Source organism: Topomyia yanbarensis, chromosome 1 (assembly GCF_030247195.1).
Source record: "Topomyia yanbarensis strain Yona2022 chromosome 1, ASM3024719v1, whole genome shotgun sequence".
NCBI classification, from domain to species: Eukaryota; Metazoa; Arthropoda; class Insecta; order Diptera; family Culicidae; genus Topomyia; species Topomyia yanbarensis.
In genome coordinates, this window is record NC_080670.1 from 13,112,409 (window position 1) to 13,129,261 (window position 16,853).

A 16,853-nucleotide genomic window follows, 5' to 3' on the forward strand; every position below is an offset into this window, starting at 1 on the left:
ACCTGCTGCTTTTGTGTTAGCGAAACAACGGGTTGGGATTTTTGGTACCAATGCTTTACTACAAGTTACCTTTTGTCATAAGTACAAGATTTTTTCCGGCGAATTCCCACATGGATGAATGTACAAAAACATTCGATTTGCTGAGATATTATATTCACGAATCAGCTACAAATAGGTTTCGCACAACAAACTTTCTTGAATAAATAAAATTTTATTAAGTATTTTTGTTTATATAGTGAGTTGATTGTAAACAACGAAAATTGACTTTTGTGGATCTAATACAAATATATTTCGTAAATCATACGAAGTGAAATTCACAAAAAACTATAAGTCGTAATATATAAGCGTTATGCTCGTAAATATAGCGACTTTTTCGTGTATTTTATCAAACAAATAGTACGATTAACGAAATAGATTCGAATAACCTCATGAAATTTGTGTTGTGCGGCGATTTGTTTCTCTTGAAGAATCAAACTTTTCATCCGATCCTTGCTGGTTCGATGTTTGACAACATCGATTTTTTCCAGCACAGTGGGAACACTTTTCAGCATCTTCCCACTGCAATAATCAACCCCATTTCGAAGATTACGCCATCAATCTCTACTTTCCATGTGGGTACGCAGGCACGATACGATTCGTAAACAAACTTGCAGCAAACAATCTTATCTGTCTGTTCCGGGTTGCTCACAGCTACCACGAATAGTTTATTTAGCCGCCCTTGGTCGAGTAATGTTTAGTTAGATCACGTGATACACCGATGATGGTTAATTGAATGTTTTTAATCCCACAGTAGACCACCCAGGGGTCGGTTGAATTAGATGGATATAATTTGTATCGAAAGGAGGGCTTATTGGACTTAATTTTGCCAGCAAGTTGAGTTGAGAGGATGTCGGTCGTAGGAGATGTCTTCCCATCAATCGACATTATCAAGCGGAAAGTAGTGCAAGATCTAATACGACCATGACACATTCTACTTTTGTCGACTGGGGCTCGATCATTTTTGTGGATATCGAATAGTGAATCCCTGTTCTGGTATATTTGGTAGTTTTCAGCCAAGGAAGAGGATACTCTCTCTCTTCTCGTTATGTTGACAGATTCTGACTACCTCTCATCTCGTACAAAGTAAAAACAAAAAAAATCGCTGCGCTATAGCCATAAATGAAGAGGGCACGCGCTTTGTTCGTTATCCAATACATAAACAGTACTGTATCGTTGGCCCCGGCTACGCGGTGAAATAAGTCAGTCAAATGAAATAAAAGTACCCGTACTACGGATTAACACAATTTCAGTTAACTTGAAGAAAAATCATGTTAGTCCCAAAGTTCAGTACCACCTCACAACTAGTAAAATTGAGTTTTGAGCTTAATTTTGTGAAAGTGAGCTACTTTCAGCTAAACTATGTAAAAAATTGTGTTTTGAGTATGTTTAGAAGTTTAGCTTAAGCCGAAAACTTCATTGCGAAGAACAGCAACAAGCGCTTCTAAAGCAACCGCCAGTATCCGCAATAAGGAACCACATGCCGATGAAGACGGATTCACAACAGCGACCCGTAAGAACAAGGAACCTTTAAGAGCATCTGACCGTGAACAAGAAAGCACATACGTGAACGATAACGCGAGAGAAGACAGACTGCGGCGAATAATGCAACTAATGTTTCACCACCAAGGAGGAGGAGCCCACCACGCAGCAACAAGCTACGTCACCATGATTCGACGGACAAGCATATTTTTCATCCTAATCTATAATCTGTTGAAAAAAAAATTCGCCCATTAAGGGAGAACGCAATCGCGATTGACTTTATGCAGATCGTGACGAATGAAACTTTATTTAAAGTTACCTAAATAAAAACAAACAGACAAAAACGCAGATTCACCGTAGACCTACAGTGCGCGAGGCTGAACAGTTGATGAAGGTGGAAATGGAACTGCTTACAGAATTATCAAACATATAGCTACATCATAGGAGGCAAGTAGTAGTAATAACTTCTTAGCCGAGGCAGAAAGCTTCCTAGCGAAGAACAACATGCAAGACGACTCGTGTATATGGACAATGATCTTACGGAAATAAGCCTCCACGATTTGGCACCGCGCACTAGTACGAATGATATTAAAAGATTCGTGTCGAAATATGGAGATATAGAATCGGTTACAAATGATGCTTGGAGAAACTTTTTCCCTCACATTCTCTGCGGTATTTAGGTGGCTCGATTGCGGTTGAACCAACCTATGCCTTCTTACTTGACCTTCGAGGGAAAAGGGTTTAAAAAGACTATGCACATACCTTGGGCACACGCCCACATGCCAGTTCTGTAACCAGACGGTACACCACGGTAAGCCATGCGCCGAAACAACCAAGGAAAATTCATCTAATACAACTGATACTAGCAAACAACCTGCGATATGTGCTGATACGCCACCGACAGCAAGAAATAAAATAAAAACCCCTGACGATATTCCACGGTATCTCCACATTAATTGCTAACATACCTAGAGAAGTAATAAACAAAAAAGAAGCTGGTTATACCAGAGTCACTTGAAACAGAAAACATCTAACAGCGAAAATCAAAGCTCTAGTGACTACGACATAGACGCAAATACGAGCGATAGAGAAGGCAGACGGAATGATCATCCAGCACCATAAAGTGAAGCTGACCATTGCTCACTACTGAGAAAGAAATTTAACACAAGGAGTGGAAGCAGCGAGCCCAGTACAGACGAAAACAGTATCATTTGATTATTTTGTTTTTTTGTAAATTATGTGAATTAAATATTTGAAATGCATATTATTTCCCAAAAAAGGCGAAACGTGCCTGTATAGCACATCAATACTGTCCGTATTGATGTGCAATCTGTACCTACACGCAGCGGAATGATTTTTAATAAAAACCAATTATTTTTATTATTTATTAATTGCACTTTCAACGGAATTATTTTCCACACTAGAGGTGCACATTTGCAACCATATAGTGCACATATCTAGTTGTTTCATTCAGTACAACAGAAGTGATTAGCGTTCAAAAACTGCATCTGCTGATATTTTGAATTGGGTCTAAAGGTATTCGACATAAAAATCATTTTTATAGGGAAAATAATTTCGATCACTTTTTTCCCGCTTCGTAAGCACTGTTCAGTGCGGAGTTGAACAGTTTGTATTAGCGCCATCTTACCGGTGAGATTTGAAATTAACATTTTCCTATCAAAAGATGACACATCAAATTCTACAAATCTTTCGGATTCATCTAAAAAAATCCGAAACAGCAAACATTAGACCTAGCTTTAAGTTGGTTTGAGCTCCTTAGGGAGTATAAGCATATCGCCATATTGGCGTGTGCTAGCCATAAAAGTTTCTATTCCTTTTAGCCCTCATAAGTAAAAATCAGAACTCCTGTACCACCGGCACATCAGTCCCAACAGTTGTAATAATCTTACATGGAAGTTGCGTGTCATTTTTGGTTTTAGTGTCTAGTTAGCGGTCCAGTAGCTACTAATGAGGAGAATCCGAAACACAAAACATCAGGCTTAGCTTAAAGTTGGTTGGAGCAGTAATTGCATAAATTCAGGAGTTTACTTCAATTTAGCTCCCTAGGAAGTATAAGCACAAACGAATGAGTTTGTGAGAATCAACTACAGACAGACCACCAGGCGTAGTTCGTTCCTGTACAAAACTAATTCAGACATCGCTTCATTATAGGACATATATTTCCCTTGAAAAAGGACAACATCAAAAGACCGAAACGTCTGCCATTAAATAACTATCGTTTGGCTCCAGGAGGATGGGACAGTTTTCAAGTAATTAAACATTTCGTTCAAACTTTTCGTAACTTTTTCAACTGAAGCTGGATCGTTTTACAGTTTTCGATGCAACTTCAGGAATCTCATTTTTAATGACTATCGGATTTATACAGTGCCATCTAGCGGCGAAAATCTGCGCTAGTGAACTGTTGCAAAATCAAATTCAAATTTCAGCACGTTAGTTCTGAAGCTATAATTGTTCAATTTATTTTAAATTCGGAGCAGACACTCCTACTAGGGTTATGAATTTACTCGGGGGTGTGTCAAGGGGGGGCACTCGGCAAGATTCTTATAATTTAATCCCATAGAACGCCTTGAAATCGCATTGTAGAGACCCCAAACACTGTTCCAACGTTCGATGACTCACACACCACGATCCGCAGGCTCCCCGTCATCACGGGTACAAGCCACCGAACTGACTAAGCCGAGAGTGCTGCTGCTAATACGCCACGAACGAAGCCGGCAGCCGCGCTTCCAGTTGAGGATTATTAGTCAGAAATTATGATGATTTATTGCACCTCACCGTGGCAAGCCAATTAGGGCCACTGTGTTTCGTACGTTTGTCCGTCCGTCCACACTCTCTTGGGACGTTCGGCCGCCCTCTCGGTGGTGAGGCTGTACGGCTTAACTCTATGAATTTTTAGCACTCAAAGTAGCGGAATCATTGGGTACTTTTTATTGCCATACCAATAAGTGACAGTAGGAGGATTGTGTGCAAGATCGTTTATGACAGGTGATAATAAGTTTGACCTTGCCGTTGTTCTGCTGGTCCGGTTCAAGGGTGCATGTTCCTATCGGAATAGCCTTAGAGGGGATCACCTACGAGCGCGCTATATCGTTCAACCGAAACAGTAACAACAAGCAGGCAGGCAGGCAACAAACACCAGCAACAGCCGCTTCACGCCTGTCATATTTATCGCTTGTTTTCGGTGTGTGCACTTTTTTGTTTTCGAAACGACGGCGGCGGTTCGCAAAAAGCGCAAAAGATCAAAAGGATTCGGCTTGCCGAAATGGGGAAAAAAAGGGAACACACTTGGACTTGGTGTTAATATTCATGTAAGCTCAGGCTTGAGCCTCGGTTTGAAGTTTGACGCGTACCCAGGGTACGTGTAGGGCTCAGGGGGCGGAAAACGGCGAGTATGGAAACGATCTCGCCCGGTAATTACCTTATTAAAGCAGTCATATTTATGCACGCCATACAAACGAACTCAAAGGAAGCCGCACGGGGTGAAAGAGAGGTGATCAAACACGCTTCCTTTATCTCATATACGAGCTAATGTGGAACCCCTCGGTTTTCGCTGTTTTTGTTGTGCGTCTGCATCCGCTCTTTCGGGGACTCCGGCCAACAGGGGGTACAATTATGACTCTTGTTGTTCGTATGCAAAAACAAAAGGCAAATGAAGAGAAAGATATTTTATCACCTTATACTGTACTGCCACTAGCCGCCGCCGCTGCCAGTTTGTCGATTACAAGTGGAGAAATGTCACTCTTTGTTTACATGGTCAGAGTGCGTGCTAATTAAGACAGTTAAGCGGCAGCTGGATTTCCCCGGAATATAGACTTTGTGTTATAGGGTTGTCCCAAGCGAGGTTTACTCGACGAAACGATGTATGATTGAATCATTGTCAACAAAATGCTGTCGACGGGTGTCGAGCTGCTTCTGTTGATTTGAGACGGAGTGGTTATCTACTCTACCAAATCCAGAGTCACCAATTCTCTCAACGCAGTCCAACAAACATATTATTATTATTTTTCGTGGAATTCTGTTTTTATCGCACAGCTCCACCTCCAAAAGATCTTGACACCCGGTACGGAATTGACTCTAACTAGAACCTTGTTATGGCACCGCTAGACCACCAGTCGTGTCTCGAGATGGAAATCAGCGCACGTCGCCGCCGCCGTAGCAGAACGAACACGGCGGCATTTTGCGCACCCTGTGCCGCACATTTGTTCTCTGCAATGAGATCTTAATATCTGACAGGTTCAGGCTGCTCACGCATACAAAACACCACCCCGTCAGCTTAAATGAGTTAACGTTTTTAATTACCATTTCAGAACCAGAACCGCGGCGTGGTGGTGGCTGACGGGGGGGGGGGTCTTTCGTGTTTCTCCGACAAAAAGAAAAAGAAACACTATGATAATCATATCTCATTTGTAAATCACTAATCCAATTTAAATTCAGTCGGGCGCAGGCAAGCGTTCGTTATCGCGCTTAAAATTGCATGAGTGTACGCCATAAATTTTGCGCAAGAAGGAGGTTCCACCTTCTTCAGACTGACATGACTAGATAGATAGGCTAGAGATAGAAAGGGGGCGATAGAGAGAGAAATAGGTACCCGTACGTAACTAGCTAACAACAGCCGAGCTGCCAAACTTACCAGACACGCCATTTGGCCATCACCGTGGAGTACCCCGAACAGTGCACGTAGTAGGCTTTTAACGGATCGTATGGCATGTGTGTGTATGTGTGTGTGTGGTTTGCGCTACGATCAAAGTGACGTTATGGTTTGGTTGATTTGTAAGGTGTGTAACTTCATGTTGTAGAGGTGATTAGCGAAACGGCTCAGTGACCAGCGAGGTGTAATGAAATGGCAACAACAACAACGTGCAAGCTGTTGAGTTCACCAGATGACAATGTTTGAAGTTGTTGGAACGTTGGATAATGGGCATTAGCTATGGTTTATGGTTTTTTTTGTGTGCTCGAACAGTGTGGCAACATTAGTCAAATGGATGGATAGTGAGTGATTGTGGTCTCGAATTGACAGCTAGTAGGATTGGCTGGCAAGCGTGTTTCAAGAAGACATATACCTGATAAGGTTTGAGGAATCTTCAGGAGACCACAGTAAAACGGAGATGACATGATGAAACTTGAACAGGCTTGAGATTCTGGAGAAAACTACACTAGAAGTTATGGAATTTGCGTTTCGACTTCGTCTCATCGGAATCCGACACTAACTTAGTGATGGGACTAACCTAGCAACGGATTGAGGTTAGCTTCACAATCGAATCCTGCGATAATAAAACGGATTCCTTTGTTACGAACCGTTTTCGGGTAACTACCCAAACGCCACGTAAGAGGGTCAATGGAAACATTCAAAAAAGCTGAATACCACAGCAACTGCACCAATATACGAAGATGTGCTTAACTCGAACACGATGCGATAACACGATGACAAACTTAATTACTTGAAAAAAGGTGCAATACATACCGTCGAAACGTCGGAAGAAAAGTGAATATTTCGTTTGTTAAATATTTACAGTGCAAGCACCCCTGGAAAAATGGTTGTCATAGTAAATGTATTGGTGAATTGATTGTTCTTAATTTAGGTTTAAGTTTGTTTATTGGGGCTTTAACCTCCTTAATTCTTAATTCACATTTATCCGTTCTGCCTGGATATAGTTATAAAGACCGCACAGACGTCATTTTGTTGTGTAAAAATCACTAAGATTTTTTTATCCGGTTTTTTCACTGTTTTATATGGCATTTTACGCGGTTTTCGAAATTGACACGGATTTTGCATTTATTCTAAGTCCTTTTGAATGTACAGAACATAGAAGATTTTTGGAAAAGGCTAAAGACGGATCTAGAAGATTCCTTTTTGAACGTAATTCATCAATATTGATGTTTTCGTAGCAGAATTAACGAGTAGACGCCAGCTATCTATATCTGAGGCCATGTTGAAAACCAAAATGGCGCCTTCCGTTTTATTGTACTTTAAAAAAAAACCAATCACCATGGGCTTGACATAATATGGGCTTGATGATCTGATGCCAAATATCGATGTCTGACGCTATTTTGAAAATGTGTAACGCGTCAGGGTAACAATTTAGAAATATACCACTCTCTCTCTCTCTCTCTCTCTCTCTCTCTCTCTCTCTCTCTGGGTTTTAGCTAGTTTCTGTATAAATATCATAGGGATTAGTTAGGTTACCGCTCTCCTCTTGCTGTGAAATGAGTGTCGATTATGCTGCGCATCGGCAATGACAGCTATGCGGGGATGCGGTTGGTGTTTTTGTTTTGATCGAGTGCGGAAGGCGACCATCGAATACGAGCTTAGATATAGTGTCGGACCACGGTAGTAGAAAGACGCCGAGAATAAACAATCCTTTTTTTCGGGACAGTTTTCCGCCACAGTGACCGAGTCTGAAGTGCGCGTGAGAGACGGTCAATAAAGCCCGTCGAAAGTGCCGGCCCGTGGTCCGGTTAAAAGTGTGGTGCAGAATCGCCGTATTGGAACGCTGGGAGGACGCGGCCGTTGGGAATTCCGGCCGGTTGGAAGCGGTAAGAAACTGCAACCCATTCCCGCCACCAGCAGCATCATCTAAGTGTGCACGACAGAGGGAGTAGAAGAATATAAAAGTCGGTAAATTTATTTGTTTTCCCCTTTTATTATTGTTACGAAAATCCGGAATTCTGCAGAGGCACCTAGGCCGCCCTGACAAGAAGGGTCCGCCGGGCAAACAGAACCCGAGTAGTGGGCAAACCCCTACTTACAAATGAAGACGACGACTACTGGTTTATCGGAATTCTGTAAAATTCAATCAAAATTAGTATTTTTGGCACGTTCTTGACGAGTAGACGTAAAATATCGATGTCTGAGGCTATCTTGAAAACAAGATTGCAACTTACAGTTTAGTAAAATTTTCTATAACCACAACATTATTTTGGTGGTGAATTGAAGTCTGATGTCAATCCCGGAAGCCATTTTATAATCCAGGATGGCAACTTCTGGTTTAGCGAAAATCTCGTTAACCTTAATAATACAGTAAATACCTGCTTTTAACACCATTTCGTGCCCACTATACCGGAAGTCACCAACTTGGTTTTGAAAATGGCGTCAGGCGTCGCAGTTTGGTATCTACTTGTCTAGCCCGTTTTAAAACTACCCATATTGACTGACTGGCTTTAAGAGAATTTCGCTAAACCGGAATTCACCAACTTGATTTTCAAAATGGCGTCAGGCATCGATAATTGGAATCTACTCGTCCACCCTGTTCCAAAAATACGCATATTGTACGGGCAAACAGGTTTCTTCACGATCTGTCTTTGCATTCTAAAGGATTTAAAACAATTAATGTTCATTGCGAAATTCGCGCAAAAAACGTGTTCAAAAATTGTCGTTTGCATTCAACAAGACTTAGAATGTTTTTGGTAAAACCGTGTTAATTGCAAAATTTAAAATCATCACTTTTCTTAAAATCGGGAAATCTTTTGTATTCAATGTAACGCGGTTTTTTGCCTCAGTTTCCGAATTACCACGGTTTTGTTACACGGATTTCGCAATTGACGCGTTTTTTCCAGCTTATCTCCATGGCTTCTAAAATTAAACATGTTATGTAACAATTGGAAAGAAAAAACATTTAAAGGCTAAACATATCATTGCGTTGCGATTTTCTTAACTGCATCCGCGTAATATAATAAAAATATATTGTCAAAATGAACACGCAGCAATCTGACCTTCACAGTTGCATGACGTTGGATGGATTACACAGTACTTTGGCCGAGGGCAAGAGTTAGGAAGAAGTTGATCATATTCGCAATCCCAATTTTTTTATTTATACCATTTTTAACCATTTTTTTTTCTAAAGGACCTATTGAGTCAATTTGTCAACTGTTATTACGGCATTTAATTAGCAAGGGACTGGAAAGTGAAGTATATTTTTCAATATTAGGAGCCATACTCAAGGGAGAGCAAGGAGTTAAAGGGAGAAAGTTTAGAAAAGCGTGGAAAGGGTCATATGAGCAAGCTTTGAGTTTACCGGCGACTTAACCCTTTGTCTGCTACCGTAGGAGTCAGGATCGTTTGGCATTAGAAATTCGAATCACCTGAGTCTACGGCATGTCCGAACAAGCGTAAAGTAACTTGTTACTTCATGCTGTCGGAACCGACTAATCCCAACTCCTTTAAGGTTGTTTTCGTAAACGAACCGCCGTTTTTAATTTCTTGGAGATTTCAAGTTGTACGATTGTTGCATGTTAAATCTGCATTTCTTCGCATCGGTGTAGTTTACGTCAGTAAACATTGGCAATTATGTTTGCTTTAGAAGTATATCTACTTTTAATTCACACAATGCGAAGTACAATCGTGTCAATTTTCTCTGTGGTTCATTTTAATCATAGAGAACAAATATGTTTACAATACTGAATTCCGTCTGATCGAAACCTATTGGGCCATGGTGAAGTACGAGCTTCGGAAGACCGAAGGAGTGACGAATGAAATGATGAGGGATTAAAAAAACTGAGAAACATATCGGAAAAGACTTCAAACACTACTGGAAGAGATTATATAAACGCATCCTAATGTTCAACCTGGTATCTGGAAAACGTTTGATCGAAGCGAAAAGACAACAGCGTCCATAATCAACTCATTTACATTTTGACTAACCGAAAGAAAGAGATTTTTAATTCGCCATACAGTGAAGTTTGTTAAAAACATTTAAATTTCGAATCTATAAATATAGGCGGTACTAATTTAAAAGTCAATTAAATTTTTGAATTTAGTATGGAACTGAGTTCTAATATTAAAATTGTTTTCTTCAACAGCACACACATGCTCTGCCTGTGTTCAGTATGTTTTACTGTGAATTTCTCATAGTGCAAGAATGCTTTCAAAACAATGATGTGGAATTCTTCTGAGGGTTCAATATAAAGGATCCAAAATTTCGAAAAAAAAAACAAGAATATACGATGTTAAACGTCCAAACGGAAATATGTTATGTGTCTCTTGCGACACTAATATCAATAAGAATTACCAATCGAAAAACAACATCCAAAACCAAAAGCTGCTGTTTCTGGACTGTAGACAGAGACCGGTATGCTAAGAAGACAAAATTTGTTTGTCCGAATAGGCGTACCGTAAAAAAAAGATTTTCTAGAAACATTACCAATAGTTTCACGTAAGCCACATCCATATTAGATTCGTTGCTAACAAGGCGTCTACCATTCGATTTTGTAAACACATTTGGTAAGCTCATTTTTCAATCCTACCAGGGTTGCTACATAAAAATTAACTAGATAACATACAACGACTAGAGCATGAGTGTGGCTTACGCAATGATTTGGGCAACACATCCGTAGCTAGTTGTTGGAAAACGAGGGAACTTCTAACGCAGAACTGTACATCAAAACCGGCATTCGGAGAAGACAATTTATAGAGCTCTATTCAGACTAAATTGTTTACTGTTATAGATTTAATACCCTGCTAATCGGCACTGAACATACAGCATTTAGACAATAAAACGAATGCGGCTTTTCTGCGTATTGTGGAGTCAATTCCTAAACAATATCTTAGAACATTTTCCAAAAAAGTGGTTGAACGGTAAAAAGTAAAAAAAGCTGCTGCATTCGTCCCGACGTTTCGGCCACTGGGGTTGGTCTTTCCAAGGTAAACTAACGGGTTTTATTATATACAATTTTGTAATAGGCATCGTATTTTTAACTCACTCTATCTTACGTCGTTCTTCGTCAGAACATCCAACGTGTTCCAACGATGTGTGGATCTATATGATTTTTTTTCAAAAGCTTCGGCTCTAAGTAGATGGAATAATGGGGTGAAATTGTGAAGTTCAGAGAATTTTTAAATCTGGTTTCTAAACTTACTGTTGAGTAAAAACTGGTTGAAAATTTTGAGCCACTGTTCACTACACTACTCAGATGCACATATGTTGACCACTAGTGTGCAGATCAGATCTAAGATGGTAACAGGTAACTTTAGAATACTATAAGTACACTAAAAGACCTATAATCTTGACAAAATTTGAGAAATTATTAGGTGATTGATTTTGCGACGATTCGAGAATACTTGGATCAAAATGAATCGGACTAATCAACGGATTCTTTCCCCTTTCCCGAAAAGAAACGCGAAAATTGTGGAGGAATGTAATGCTAATTCAGCTTATCCCTTCACAGCGAGAGTGGCTAGTGTTATTGGATTCTTCGCGACTAGCTGTGCAATTGAATTGCACTACTAAACTCAGTTAACAAAACCGTTCACAAATGCGAAAACAGGCTAGATTTGCAGCCCATTGTGCACGAAAAAGAACCGTGGCGAGCCTTAGGTTTGTTCCAGTACCAGGAGAAACGGGAAGTGCTCGGGAGTATGGAACGTGAAAACTGTTACTGTATTCTCTTCTCTTTTTCTTCAGGTAACTGGAGTAAAAAGGAGACAGTTTTTTTGTTCCTGTTTGCTCCTGAGTAACTACAAGTAAGAAGGGTTTACTGGAACAAACCTAGTATGCTTCATCACAACATTGCACTGTACGGTGAAGGTGTGTGAAATTAGGTAATTCCAGTGTTAAATTTGAGAGGCAAGTACGAAGTTTTCGTTACGACGCAGGGTCAAAAATCATATTTAAATAGTTTCTTTTAGCACCATTAAGTATATGAAATACCATCATTATTTAAAAAGTACTCAACAAATTACCAGTAATTTAGGTACAGAAGATTGCATATTTCTCTTGAAGTCTACCTCCTGTTGAGGAAAAAACCCCCGGGTCAAAGTTTCATCAGTGCCAACCCTATGGCTCAGGATGTGCCGGTACTCGGGAAAACAATCACAGTTCTAAAAACCAAGTAGAGATTCAAAGTACAACAGAAGTCTGTACCCTTTGACGCACTTCGATGTGGTGTTGGCAAGAGATCATGTATCCGCATTGTCCTCGATGAGTACGAAATTCGTATAATCCGATTGCGTGACTTGACGGATAGCATTCGGAATTACAAAGGCACGATATTGCTCAATATATTGATATTAACGGTGCTATTTTTTTAATCAACAATAGTTCAATGTCACAATTTGTTGACCGGATACGGATGTTTCTGAAATCGATCTCTACAGTATAGAAGTGAAATCCACTTGGCTGTCATTCTCCCATTTTGGTATCGACAAACTATTACCTAGAAGAAGGAGACACAGAAAACAGTTGCTACTGATTGTGATTTGTTTCCTTTCAAGCAAAAGGCGAAGGCAGACAGATATTACATGTTTAACCATTTGTCACATATTCTACTGTAAAATTTTGATTTCATCATTGTTTTTATATCTTAAAATATCGTATTGTGATTTTCAAATCGCTTGTATTGTAAGTTTTGATTTTTATCGGTATTATCAGTCTGTTAACAATACGAAAATCGTATTTTAAGATTTGCTTGACGTTTCGGCGCAATTTGAAACCATTCTCAGGGGATTCTTTAAAAGTATTAAATGCTAACAAAGTCGTTAAAGCAAAACAAAACTTAAAAAAAAATCCCCTCAGCCGAGCTCTACACATAAAAATCATCTCTAGTGTTAATTGATTTTTGATTGGATTGGATACCCAATGGCACATCGTTGTCGGTGGTGCTAAAGGAACGGACATGGGACCACATTATACAACTAAGACTAAAAGACTTTTTCATGCAAGCTTATCTACAATAAAGCTTCCGTTTGGAGATGCGCAACGTCACCCTTGATATATTGGGAACATGCGGGAAAAAATACGAATTGTTATGCTTGAGTGTATCATTGTTGTGACGGTGATTTAAGTAACAGCAAATTTTAATTGCTGGCGTCGGATCAGTTACGTTGAAGATTTTTTCAGATTCTCGAAAAACATCAAAATGTTCAGCAATCAATTTATAATAACTCCATCCTAAGTTTATCCTTATTGCTGTTCGAAAGTAATGGAAAACAGTGTATTTGCTCGAGCACAGCTCCAATTCAACTGTTTTAACATTAGTGATTTCACCGTACTTGCATCGCCCTTCAAATACATTCAAAAGCCACTGCACGATTCGAACCCCATTAAAAATCAACCCAAAACTCACCTCCGTCCTCATTCGCCTCGTCAAAGTTCTTGTTGGTCATCTGGAACAGCGCATCCAGCGGGGTCCCGTTCGGCCCGGTCTTCTGGCCCGGCAGCTTCCCGCTTCCACCAACACCGCCACCATTGTTGTTATTGTTCGATCCGGAGGACGACGACTGCGAGGACTGATGGTGGTCGGAACTTCGACCGATCTCGGGCGAACAGCAGTCTCCGCTGGCCGCCGAACTGGACCGTTCCGAGCCACTTTCCGAAGGAATGATGTCCATGCTCATGTGCCTCAGCAGCTGGGCCTGTGCCCGGAAGTGCTCCTGCAGCTGCTGGTGATAGTCCAGCGCTAACCGGTGCTCGTAGTGCAGCAGGGCAGGTGGCAGGAACGGTCGTACCGGTATTGGACCCCGCAGGTGATCCCAGGGGCGCACGATTTTGGTCGCGGCCGCCTGAAGCGTACTGTGGTGGTGATGCAGGGCTAGTGCACTATCACGATTGCTGTTTTCCGTGTCCCGGCCGAGAATGTCCGCTATCGAGAAGGATTTGACGGTCGCGGCAGATGAGGCGGCGGATGTCGGCGGGCTTGGCCGTTCCCGTGGTGGACTCACCGGTTCATCCTTGGGCGGGCTTATGCTGCTGTGATGTTCCACTCCTCGCAATCGCTTCAATGGGCTGAAGTAGTCATCGCCTCGACTGTGGTGGGACTGCAACCGAAGATGGTGGTGATCCACTACAGGCGGTGGACTTGGCGATCCGACGGAGATCTCCGACACGGCCGGACTCGCTGGCGGGGGACTCCTGCACAACATTTTATCTAATCAACTCGAACTTGCTACTAAATCACAGATTCAGCGTTTCGTACGCCAGGTTTCGGTTTTTTTATTCACTTCTGTTTTAAGTACACACTTGTCACTAGTCAATGCGGAAAAGGGAACGTTTTCTTCAGTTTTCACCGTTCAGCACACTACACTGCTACTAATAATCCTTTGCCGGAAACGAGTTTGTTCCATCATTTCGGAATCAAACACACACGGGTTGTCTGCACTTGTGTCAAAAAAAACGCAACGCGATACGCACCGACAAACGCAAACGTCGTGACTGAAGTGCTCTGACACCTTCTCCCTCGAATGCAAACCCAGACGACGGCGGCGGCGGCAACTTCGGCTGTGTATGTATTCGAATCAATCAATCAATCAAGCCGCTAATGGCAAGTCAGCCACCTCTTCCTCACCTCGTCCATACACGCACTCACGACTCTGACTCTGTCCCGTTGTTGGCATCGATGGATCGTTCTGACTTGACTGTCAGGTCGTCGGCAGGTTCAAAACCGGGCTCAAATGCTATTTTCTCTTGTACCACGTCTGCAAGGCTGCGCTCGGAAAAACACGCACACGGCACACGAAGAGACGGCGGGCACTGACAAACTGACAGCGGCTCGAAAACTCTCCTACTCTCCAACCTTTCTGTTTGCGCTGGCTTCATGCATCGGCCTCGCGTGTGTGGATGTGAGTGCGAGTGTGAGTAAAGCATAGCAGAAATCACGTTAGCTTGGCCTAACTACTGTTGTGCATCGCAGTGGCGGAAGATGGGCGCAAAAGCGACCAGGCGAAATGGGGAGGAGCCAAAGCTGGTTTTCAGCCAATCCTCGCCTGGTTACTACTACTGACGGTGGTGGCGGCGGCGGCGGCTTCAAAGGGCACGGGCAAAAAATGTCGGCACTGTGTGTCAAGAGCTATGGAGAAGCCAGGGGCCACTAATACCACCAGAAGCCAACACGACGGTGGTGAGGCGGTGTGCGAGCGTTCCTGTTCGCTCGCTTCACCGAGAAGGCTAATTTGTTAGGTTAGTTAATTGACTTTTGAGCGCATATAGTTAGGCTAAGTGTAAAAGTATTTAGAGTTAAATGTATTATTTATTGCCGGCGGAGCCGTCGTTTCTTGTTTCTCCATTAACACATCTCGCTGCCGCAGCCGGGACCGGGGTGCTGTCAGCCCGCACTAGTCATATATATATTTTTTCGTCTTCCTTCTTCAAAGTAGTGTGCGTTTTTCCTGTAGACCTGTGGACCGTTCGCTCCTTCTTGAACCGATCCTGAGGGCGGCGCGGTTGGATGGTTGGTAGTGGCTTTGCCATTAATATAAATCAAGGTGGGTGTCACTCACTTTTAAAACACGAACACGAATTAGCAATGGTTGAGCGAGCCGTCGTCGGATGCTCGCTTTTTTTTGCTTTCCTCTAGCCGCTCCGTCGCACCCGACCGTTTGCCACGTTCAGATCCAGTGTATCAGCATATTGAAATTAAATTTAAAACCATCCCCGCGTACCTCAGCCCTCGGGTCGGAGCGTATGAAAAGGAATCCCGCGACGAGGAAGGTATTAATTAATTATCGTGTAATTTAGATCGATTGAACTGAAGCCGCGTCGAGCGTCTTAGCGCCTGGAGAAGACGAGTGTGCGGCGGCGGCATTTTTCAGTAAGTAACAGCATCTCTTTCGCATATCAATGGGGTATGTGACAGCAAAAACAAATATATTCGATTAGTAGGCTGGGACATTTCTATGCTTGGAAACACGGACGCAGTTCTCTATGCCAACCCGTGGGAGGTCTTCGAACGTTGAATTGGCGTGGTTCCGCGGGTAAATTTGCGTGCTGTGAGTTTGTTTCCAAATTGTTTTTTTTTTTCTTGTGCCGGCGGCTATTCCTCTCTGTGTTGCTAGTTGCTGCGAGCTTGGTTATCATGTGTTAACGGATGCAAATTGATGCGGGGAACCTTTGAAGCCGCAAAAAAAAAACACTATAATTAAGGGACTTAGCATAAAAATGGCCAAAATGCTTGTTTCAAGATGTACCGTCATCAGGGGTAACTTTACGTCAAGATTTTTTTGATTAGCACTGAAAACTTAAATTGATTCTGGCCCAAATTCGAAAGGGTTCCAGGATTTTTGGATGGTAGAGGAGTACTTTACGCCAATCAAAGACTGTCCCAGAAAGTACAGTGAGGATATCATGTTTTAAGGTAAACCAAAAAAGGGTAGAAAAGGTGCTGCTACCCCTCGTTTAAATCAACGTATACTGAAAGTGCCAACAAAAAAAAAGAAAAAAGGTTTCAGTGTGAGATGTGGATCAAAACGATGGGTGGGTAATGTCGGAGACAATACCCTACAGGCTGTTAATACGAGTGGCCGGTAAAAAGCATAGTGACTGTGAGCACCGTAGCAAAGAGCCATGGCTTTTTGGTGGTATCCAACGAGGAAAACAGATCGAAATAGC

General features: G+C 42.0%; 1 protein-coding gene across 2 annotated transcripts in view; it reads right to left on the minus strand.

The window, feature by feature from the left end:
• The window catches only part of LOC131676922 (homeobox protein B-H1-like), a 51,410-nt gene extending 36,422 nt beyond the window's left edge, over positions 1-14,988 (minus strand). For both annotated transcript variants that reach the window (XR_009303259.1, XM_058956326.1), the window contains exon 1: positions 13,597-14,988. Coding sequence is in view for 1 of the 2 variants with exons in the window: in XM_058956326.1 (XP_058812309.1) it covers positions 13,597-14,392 (796 nt within the window). In the remaining variant the exon portion in view is untranslated. The remainder of the gene's footprint in view (positions 1-13,596) is intronic.
• Positions 14,989-16,853: the final 1,865 nt, after the last annotated feature.